The sequence below is a fragment of the Vicia villosa genome, linkage group LG1, assembly GCF_029867415.1.
Source record: "Vicia villosa cultivar HV-30 ecotype Madison, WI linkage group LG1, Vvil1.0, whole genome shotgun sequence".
Lineage (NCBI taxonomy): Eukaryota > Viridiplantae > Streptophyta > Magnoliopsida > Fabales > Fabaceae > Vicia > Vicia villosa.
This window is the reverse complement of record NC_081180.1, coordinates 103,971,209-103,982,224: the sequence shown is the minus strand read 5'-3', so window position 1 is coordinate 103,982,224 and position 11,016 is coordinate 103,971,209. Positions and strand designations below refer to the sequence as shown.

Genomic DNA, 11,016 nt, shown 5'->3' with positions numbered 1-11,016 from the left:
TTGCCTTTGGTTGAGCTTATTCAGACCATATATAGCAGATAGCCAGAATTTGAAAATCCCTTGTTTATTGTAGATGCCCATGTGTATCATTTAGCTAGTAGTTTGAATCACCTGAATGTCAATGCAAGCAGAATTCCAATGGACCCAAATTCTACCATTTGGATGGTAGGCATAGTTGTCAACATACTTGCCACCAAGGTGAAGCTTATTTCTGATTGAGTCAGCCTGACCATGCTTTACTCTAGTTTCAATCATAATGGTGATATCTGCTTTCAACCCTAGGAGACGGGAGCTAATCTCCCTGAGTTTAGCAGATTTATTGAGCCCCCTTAGGTTCCAAGCAACTAATATTGACCTGAGTCCCTCAGCACTTGCAAGTCATTCAAAACTTGCAAGGCATCAAACCCATTCACACATGTTAAATTCTCAGCTGGAGTCTCAAGTATTGGTTGTTTACCTCTATCTCTACCACCCTTTTTAACTGCACTCCAATCTGTGTCACCAGGAATGTCCTCAGTAGAAGGTTTTTTCAGAACAGTCAGATCCTTGAGTGATTCAGTAGGGATTACAATGGCTGTTTCAACAGGTTTTTCTTTTGGCTTCCATTGCTTAATTTTAGGCTTAGGTTGCTCACAATTATGACCAGGCTTCTGACATCTTTTGCAATACATGGGCTTCCATTCGTATTCAACAGGTTGCAGAAATTTAGTGCCATCTTTATCCCTGATTGTGAGTTCAGTTGGTAGATCTTTTGTGATATCCATTTCCACAAGAATTCGAGCATAAGAAACCCTAAGTTTGTTGGCAGTACATTCATCAGTTACCAAGGGAATTCCTAGGGCACTGCCTATTTTGTTCAGGCTCATTTCTCCCCAAAGGCATAAGGGTAGTTGAGGCAGCTTAATCCATATGGGAAGGGTACGCAAGAAATCATCCTTCAATCTAAATTCAAGCATCCATTCTCTAATCAACACAGGCATATTCCTATAGGTGTAAGGTCCTTTCATTAAGACATCATCCCTATCACTAAAGGATCTAAATCTGAGAATGAAGTAACCTTCATCATTATAATACATGTCAGGCAGTTGTACAAAATTCCAGGTTTTGGTCATATAATTTTTTAGAGCATTCATACTTAAATCCCCACCAATGATATAAAGAATGAGAGATGAAGCCCAGAAATTAACCTCTGATGTGATATCTTCCTCAGCTATTTCCACTTCAACCATGCCTTCAACCATCTTAGGAGCAACATATTTCATGGATCTACCTTGGGCAGGGTTTCGATTGTCATTCAGAACATCAACCCAGAGCTTTCTATTCTCAGCCTCTAGAACCGTCTCCGTCTTCTTAGGGTTCGCAGGTGTAGCAGGCGGAATCACACCCAATTTTTCCTCCATCGCAATGTTCACATGTGTGGACTGAGGGCTTGCAGCCAACGTTTCCACAGTTGATGAAGCACTGCTAGCTCAGTGATTAACAAAGGTTGGAGTCGTACTACTCGAAGCATCTACGTGAGAAGATACCGACGGCGGCGGAACCGATTTTTTCGGCCTCCCTCGTCCCCCCATCGTCTCCAGAAAATTTTTTCTTCAAAAGTTATTCCACCAAAAATCTTATTTTCTAAATAAAATAACTATATTTTTTAATATGTATACCAAATTATAACTCTACTAATTAATTAATCAAATATATAAAATAAAAAAATTAATCTTTAAATATTATAAAATTAATTTATTAGTTTTATCATCAATATTTTATAGTTTTAATAAATAATAATAATTATAATAGTAATAAAACTGAAGGCTTAAATAATATAATAAATATTTTTAATAATATTATATTAACTTTTGCATTATTTTTCTGTTAATGTAGTTTTACCTTAAAATATGAATATTATTTATGGATACAACTAGATAAATAAATGATCAATATACAATGAAGACCACTGGCACTAGTGAGATTTATAGGAAGATTTCATCAACTATATGCCTTAATAAAACCTTATAAAAACACATATAGTGGAAAATATAATAAAAAAAGTAAAATATTATTTTATAAGAATTAAAATACATTTATTTCTTCCATTCAACAAGACAATCATCTCTTAGATGGTGATTGCTAATCTTTTGAATTAGTTGATCAAAAATTCTATTTAAGAGTGACTTTGTGAAAACGTCAATAAAATTATCATACGAACAAATTTGTTGAATTCTTATATTACCACTCTTCTGAAAATGATAATTGAAAGAATGATTTCAACTGTGCAATATATGCAATCTTATCTTCATAAATAATTATTGCTTATGCTCTTCTAAGAGACAAATCACAAACTTTTTCTATGTATTAAACCATAAATCTTAACGAAACACATTGTCTTCGTGTTTTGACACATTTGATTCTCAATCTAAACATTTTGTTTAACTTTTCTTACTAAAATTATGGTCGAAGTGCTTCTCTGATAAAGTCCTTTTGCGAGTGAGAATAAATTGTAATTCTGGAAGGGTAGAAATGTAAAATTCACTGAGAATTTATACTTATACATTGGTTGAATATTATCCATTTATGGAATTTTATTTGGGTTAGAAGCTAAACTCGTTGAAAGCTTTTGTTCAGGGATTGTGTGTGAAGGATAGAAAAACACTTAGAAAGGGGGGGTTTGAATAAGTGTAGTTTAAAAACTTGAATGATAAAAACAGTTTGCACAGTTATTTTTATCCTGGTTCGTTGTTAACTAAACTACTCCAGTCCACCCCCACGGAGTGATTTACCTCACCTGAGGATTTAATCCACTAATCGCAACAGATTACAATGGTTTTCCACTTAGTCCGCGACTAAGTCTTCTAGAGTATCCTGATCACAACCTGATCACTCTAGGAACAAATGCTTAGACACAAGCTAAGACTTTCTTAGAGTATCCTGACCACCACGTGATCACTCTAATTACAACTGCTTAGACACAAGCTAAGACTTCCTAGAGTATCCTGATCAACACTTGATCACTCTAGTTACTTACAAATTAATGTAATCAATTCTAAGAGTATTACAAATGCTTCTGAAAAGCTATAATCACAACAGTGATATTTCTCTTAACGTTTAAGCTTAATCTCACTAATATATTACAACAGCAATGTAGTGAGCTTTGATGAAGATGAAGTTTCTGAGCTTTGAGTTGAACAGCGTTTCAGCAAGTTTTTCAGAATAAGTTCTTTTAGAATCGTTAACCTTGCTTCTCATCAGAACTTCATATTTATAGGCACTTGAGAAGATGACCGTTGGGAGCATTTAATGCTTTACGTATTCCGTACAGCATTGCATTTAATGTTTTACGCTTTTGTCAACTACCTCGAGCCTTGTTCACGCTGTGTCTACTGACGTTGCCTTTAATAGCTTCCAACGTTCCTTTTGTCAGTCAGCGTAGCCTGCCACCTGTACTTTCTTCTGATCTGATGTTTGTGTATACAACATTTGAATATCATCAGAGTCAAACAGCTTGGTGCATAACATCTTCTTGTCTTCTGACCTTGAAGTGCTTCTGAGCGTGATACCATGAGAACTTCAGTGCTTCTGCTTCTGATCTCAAGTTCTTCTGATGCTTCCATAGACCCATGTTTTGATTCTGCCTTGACCATCTTCTGATGTCTTGCCAGACCATGTTCTGATGTTGCATGCTGAACCTTCTGAATCAAAGCTTTTGAGCGCTGATTTGTGCATACTCTTTATATATTTCCTGAAAAGGAAATTGCAATGTATTAGAGTACCACATTATCTCACACAAAATTCATATCATTGTTATCATCAAAACTAAGAATATTGATCAGAACAAATCTTGTTCTAACAGTGTGATCAAACCCTAATTTAGGTTCAAGATTAGTTTGTCTTAAAATCTCACAGGTTCTTGGTCAGCCCGTGGTAAAACCAAGATTAAGTTAAAGCTTAGTCCGTGATAAAAGCTTGGATGATGTTTAAGATTAGTCCAGTATTAAAATCACACAGATTATTGATTATCCCATGTAAAACCCATATTTAAGGTTCATAAGCTCAGCTCGTTATAAAAGCTTGCAAGGTTTAAGAAGCTTGAAGACTAACCGCTCCAAGATTTTGGTTTATGGAGAGAAGACTAACCACTTTAATCTACCATTTGGAAGAGAAGACTCAAACATCCATATTCTGAAGTCTTGTATTATTTGATTGGAGGTCAACCATCTTTCCTTGTAAAAGGGGTTCGTGAGTACATCCTATTAAAAGCTAGTTTAGTGGAAACTCTCAAGACTAGTTCTTAGGGAGATGAGTAGGTTCTTTTTTTACAGAACCTCTATAATTTGTGGTGTTATTTTTTCCTTAACATTTATTTTCCGCTCTTTATTTTCTGCAACTTATTTTTTTGCTGCTAATTATTTAAAATTCGTTTAAACTCATATTTTATTTCCCAAAGTTTTCCAAAATCCATTTTTTCTAAACAACACAGTTCACCGCCTCTTTTGTATAAAGTCTTAAGTCAACAGATGTAACACTCGTAACAAATGTAACAACCATAACAATAAAATCCATGAACGCATGTCACAGAGTCATCTCCCTAACAAGGAAGGAATAAGAAAATAAAGAACATTAACTATGTAACAGAAGTCTTGGTAGCAAAAGAAAGCCACGACACTTATAAGTATATAAATTAGTGGTCAGAGCGATTCATCACTTATTCAAAAATCACCAGACATTGAGGATTTACTTGTTCAGTCACAGGTAGGGTCACAAACACTGTATTTTTTCGCAAGTACAATGTTATTTCTTGGTTGTCATTTGACCACAGCTATAATTTTTCGTCCGGTTTTAGTGTTTTCACGTTATATTATTGTGTTGTAATTGTAGTTTAACATTTATTATATGAGAGTTCATCTTCGAACTTGTGACACTCCATTTATTTACTTTTAAAAAATGAAACTTTAATTATTAAATTTTATACATTCTTGTTGGGTTCTTATGAAAAAATAGTGACTATAATAATTTAAATACTGTACATGTGGAATTTTTTTAAGGCTAAATATGTCAGGGGTTCTCATAAATATACCATTATTTAAAATTATTTTCTCAGAAAAATTCCTTCGAATAATGGCCTCCTAATATTTTTTATCTACACTAGTCCCTCCCATTAACTTCTTTTAACGCAAATTGATGTGGCATGACACGTGAAAGTTTTTGGTGATTGGGCGTACACGTGTTAATGTCAGTGTGTCAAACATGCAGACATGGCACATCGCGTGACAACTTTGACCATTTTATCTTTTTAATATTAATTAAGTATATAGCGACGGTAATCTGTCACTATATTTGTCACTAAGATGAACATCATACTTAAACCCATAAATTGTATGTAATATGTAGCTAATTAGCTGCAAACTGTCTCTTAAATCTTTAATTTTTTTCTTCTTAAAGAGATGCTTGTAATGAGCTAGACTTAAATTATTTCCATAATTTTCTGCACGCAAGTTTATCGCTTTATAAGAATTTCTCCTACAAAAATTAGAGTTTTTTTTTTTTACATGAAGTGATTTAATGAAAATTTTTAAGCGTCAATTTTCCATGAAACAAAAACAATGAAAACTTTGACCTGTAATTGAATTTTGAGCTAATATTTTGGATGCACTTCTAACATAACAGATTGAATGGACTTGTAAAGTTTTGTGGAAATTCTAAAAAATCTCAATTTATTTTGATTTTTCGATCGAAACACATATAAATGAATTGTTTTAATGAAGAAATAAATCAAACTAAATTAAGGTATCCTTGTAATGCTAAAAAAAATTATTTCCTCTCTATTTTTTGGTATACAAATCCGCGCAAAAACTTAAATAAAAATGTGATGTGTATGCCAATTTTTCTTGTTGTTTCTGCATTTTGAACACTTGACACTCGAAAAATCACAAAAGATTGAGGCATCACCGTAATGATAGGAAATTTTGTAATTCTTCTACTTTTGTTGTCACAGAAATACCTGGAAAAAATTATATCAAAATAGGATGTGCAGACCTATGTTTATGTTGTTTCTGCCTCATGAAACATGTTCATTTACATGTGTTTCGATCAAAAAATCAAAATAAATCGAGACTTGTTAAAAATTCCACAAAACTTTACATATCATTTATATGTGTTATATGGAAAATCTCTACAAAATATTAGTTCAAAATTTAATCATAGGCCAAAGTTTTTATCGTTTTTATTTCATGGGAAATTGATAATTAAAAAATTTATATTTAATTTATCCCATGCCAAAAAAAATCTCAATTTTTGTGGATAAACTTGCATCCAAAAAATTAATTAAAAAAATGCAAGTCTAGGTTATTACAAACCTCTCTTTAGAATGGAAAAATTGAAAATTTAAGAAACCAAGTTTACTATTAATTAGATGCAAATCATACTTAATTAATATTAAGAATATAAAATGGTCAAAATTGTGTATGATATGTCATATCAGCATATTTTTCACAAGGAAATTTTCATGTCTACATACCATCGTGATCAAAAATTTACATGTGATATACCATATCAATTTCCATTAAGGAAAATTGATATGATAAATTAAATAAATTAAAAGTGTGGATGGAAAATATTAAAAAAATCTTTATATGGGAAGAAGTTTTTGAAAATTTCTTTACCCACCTCCCTATGGGGGGTTATCCCCCAGTGAAAACCCAAAACTGCCCCTGCTTCGGAAATGAACTTCCGAAGTTTTTTTTTTTTTTTGAATTTTTTTTTACTTCGGAAATGCATCTCCGAAAACACCACTTTTTTGGTGTTTTCGGAGATGCATCTCCGAAGTCATAAAAAATTCAAAACCGTGAATATTTTCGGAAGTTCATTTCCGAAAATATTTCTGCATATACAAATTTCCCTCCTTCACTATTTCATCATTTTTCTCCAAAACTTCTCAAAACCCTCTCTAAAACCCAATCAATCTCCATCAATTTTTCGCCCTAAAATCAAGTTTCAAACCGTTGATCACGTTAAAGGGAGCATAGAAAGCTACAATTTATGGTAAACATCTCTCATTTCATCCCCTATTTCACTACATTGATTCAACAAATTTATGCTGAAAACTGATACGGTTCGGAAGTTCATTTCCGAAATATATCACCTAATAAATTTCGGAAATGAACTTCCGAAATATGCCCTGGCAGTTAAAAAAAAAACAGTTTTGGCCAATTTTGCTAATTTTTGCATTTGTTAGGTATGGTGCATCCGGACAACATTGTGCAAGACGATGGAGTATTAAATCCGGAAATTGTCAACGTTAATAACGATCCGGTTATTGACGCTACTCCCATGATCAATGCGGTCGATGTTAGGCAACATTTTACAAATGATCGGAGTTTCGGTAGTCGAGAACAATTAATTGATTGGGTTCGGAAGGAAGCTAACAAACATGGATTTGGAATTGTTATTTTAAGGTCGGACAACGGAAATAGTAGGCGGAAAGCTTTCGTTGTTTTGAATTGCGAACGGGGTGGTAGATATGTACAATCAAACCGGGTGCTAAAACACGAGGACACGGGATCGAGAAAGTGCGGGTGTCCGTTTAAGTTGCGTGCCACTCGGAGGGTTGATGATTTGTGGCGGTTAACCGTAATTTGTGGAATGCATAATCATGCCTTGGATGTCAAGTTACACGGGCATCCAATGGCGTGTCGTTTGTCCCGCGAAGAGAGAAATGTGATATTGGACCTAACGATAGTCAAAGTGGCGCCTCGCAACATACTTGCCGATTTGAAGCGTAAGAAACCGGATAGCGTTTCAAATATCAAGCAAGTTTACAATGAACGGCACAATCTCAAGGTTTTGAATATGGGCCCTCGGTCGGAAATGCAACAACTTTTGAAACTTCTAGGCGATAACAATTATGTTTCAAGCTTCCGAACCTCCGAGGACAAAGTTACCGTGCGTGATTTTTTTGGACTCATCCCGAAAGTATCAAATTGTTCAACACATTTCCAACCGTTCTAGTCATGGATTCGACGTACAAGACAAACAAGTATAGGCTTCCTCTTCTAGAGATCATCGGTGTGACCTCGACGGACAAGACTTATTCGGTGGGGTTTGCTTTTTTGGAGTGTGAAAAAGAAGAAAACTTTACGTGGGCCTTGGGAATTTGCAAGTCTTTGTTAGTTGATCAAGAGGTTATGCCAAACGTCATTGTCACCGTCTTCCCGACATCGACCGCGTTACTTTGCCAGTATCACATAACTTGCAACGTGAGAAGCAAGTTGAAACCCGCGGTTGGGACAAAAGATAGGCCGGATGAAAACGGTAAAGTTGTCAAAGCCGGTGTTGTGGTTGAAAGGATAATGTCGGCATGGAAGGAAATTTTGGATGCACACTCCGAAGAGGTGTATACCGAGAAATTGGTACACTTTAGGTCTTTGTGTGGTTCCATTAGGACATTTTGTCATTACGTCGAATCCACCATTCTTGACAAAGTTAGAGAAAAAGTCGTGTGCGCTTGGACAAATCGAGTTAGACATCTTGGTTGCACCACGACTAACCGTGTTGAATCCGCACATGCGGTCTTCAAGAGGTGGTTGGGTGATAGCAAGGGAGATTTGTGTCGGGGATGGGACACCGTGAACCAAATGCTTGAAAATCAACACAATGAAATTCAAACATCGTTCGGTCGGAGCAAGACGGTTATGGAACACCGGTATAAGGGCCAAATTCTATTCTCCCAATTGATTTACAACATATCTCGAACGGGTTTGAATTTTTTGTTTCATGAAGCTAAGCGGTCGGAGACCACGGGGCCCGATAGTTCATTATGTGGGTGCACCATTAGAAAGACATACGGCCTTCCATGTGCTTGTATACTTGCAAAAAAGAAGAAGTTGAATTCACCAATACGCATGGATGAGGTAGCCGACCATTGGAAGAAGCTTCGTTTTGATGATTTTGACCCGCCAAAAGAAAATGACTCCAAAATCACCATCTCTGACGAGTTGGAAGTGATAATGGAGAAGTTTGCTAAAGCGGACGACAAAACAAAAATGCACATAAAAGAACAATTGCGAAAGATCGCATTTCCGGAGACCACCGATTTGAAACCGCCATCTCAACTGGTTAAAACGAAAGGTGCACCGAAAAAGTCCAAAATTACACAAGATGACACGTCAACAAAACGATCTCCTTCCTACTTTGAACATGTTGATGCATCGTTCCCGGAAATTCATGAGACACCGAAGTCTAAGTGTAGTGGTAACAAAGGTGCCCGTATTTCGAAGCCACCTCGTACACCGCCGATCAAAAAATCACCAATTGTCTACATTGATGAGATGCCACTTTTTATGCACAAATATATCGATAACATCGTTGATGTTGGAGGCGACGACAATTGTGGATATCGGGCTGTTGCGGGTTTGCTCGGTAAAGGGGAAAATAATCACACTTTAGTCCGACGGGAATTCATTGCGGAGTTGACTTCGTATCGGGACATTTACGGCCGACTATATGAAAATCAAGAAAAGTTTGCAAAAATTCATGATGCACTTGTTCCATCACTTACCGGTATCGCTCCGGTTTCGAAGTGGATGTCATTCCCCGATATGGGTCATCTAATAGCAAGTGCGTATGATATGGTGTGTATCGATTTGACGAGGTTTGGACTAAGTGAGACTTTCTTTCCACTTCATAGTCGACCGCCGTTGAACGCGTCGGGCCGCATCATATGCATCGGGTATCTACGATCGCGGCACTTCGTTCAAGTGTTTTTGAAACCGGGTTGTCCTATACCGGCTACTTCTTGTCAATGGACGGCACATCGTTCAAATGAGGCGGAGACTTGGCCGGATCCGTTCGTTTCGAGGATGGCGGAGTTTGAAGAAATGATGAGCAAAGAGCGCGAGCAAAATAGAGAGCGGTCGAAGAACGTGTCTATTTTGGACTTAGGATCCACCGATTGGTTCGGTGAATTTTAGTTCGTTTCGGATCGTTTTTGTTTGTAACGATCATTTTTTGTATGTATTGTTGTTTATCATGTAAAATCGGACCGATTCAATACATATATAATATAAGTATGTTTTATGTTGTCATTGCCTATTTTATGCCTATTTTGTATGCTTTTGGTATTGTTTACACAAAACAGAATGCAATGCACAAAATGCAAAATTCACCTCTGTTTCTGCATAATTCGGAAATGAACTTCCGAAATATACATGTCTGGAGCCTATTTTCGGAAGTTCATTTCCGAAATGTCCCCTGAGGCAGGATAAGGTTTGTTGGGCCATCAATGCTCCAATAAGTCTATAAATACTACACACTCTTCTTCATCCTCTTCACACCACAAAACACGAATGACACAAACCTACCCCCACCTAGCATTCGTCTACTTTGAAACCGGCTACCCGATGCCGTTCCAATTTCGCTTCTCGCGCGACACGCCGTTTGCGGAATTGATACCGTCGCACAACACGCTTTTGCGCTATCCCGAGAATCGAAAGGTTGTCAAGCTCGAGTACCGCTCGCCATCGCTTAACGACGAGGGAGGCATTAAGTTCATACCTTTTGAGATCAAGAACGACGAAGATTTAGCGGTTATGTGGACAACGTTTGACCGATTTTCTTCAAAAGGCCCGATCGAGTTGGACGCCAAACTTCAAAGATCGGCGGACGACGTTATCAAAATGTTGACTCATCCCCACCTACCCGTGTTCAACAATATGTAACTTTAATTTTCAGTAATATTATCGTTGTAATCTTCACCCGATTAAATAAAGCGAATCGTTGTTGTTTTTCATTTTTCTTCTGTCCAGACATAAATTCGGAGGTTCATTTCCGAATTCCATCATGGGGGTGCGTTCGGAGATGAACTTCGGAAACACCACATTTTCTGAAAATGTAACTTTATTTCGGAGATGCATCTCCGAAACCAATATTTTATATTAAAAAAACACGTTTTCGGAAGTTCATTTCCGAAAACACCTTTTTTTCAAAAAAAAGTACCGTTTCGGAAATGAACTTCCGAAACAAGGGGTAATG

The 11,016-nt window shown here is 36.4% G+C and overlaps 1 protein-coding gene across 1 annotated transcript; it reads right to left on the bottom strand.

Annotated features, from left to right (window-relative positions):
* Window positions 1–344: 344 nt before the first annotated feature.
* On the bottom strand, window positions 345–1,400 carry LOC131650615 (uncharacterized). Its single transcript, XM_058920322.1, has one exon. It carries the CDS (start codon window positions 1,398–1,400, stop codon window positions 345–347), a length of 1,056 nt encoding a protein of 351 aa, XP_058776305.1.
* Between the last annotated feature and the right edge of the window lie 9,616 nt (window positions 1,401–11,016).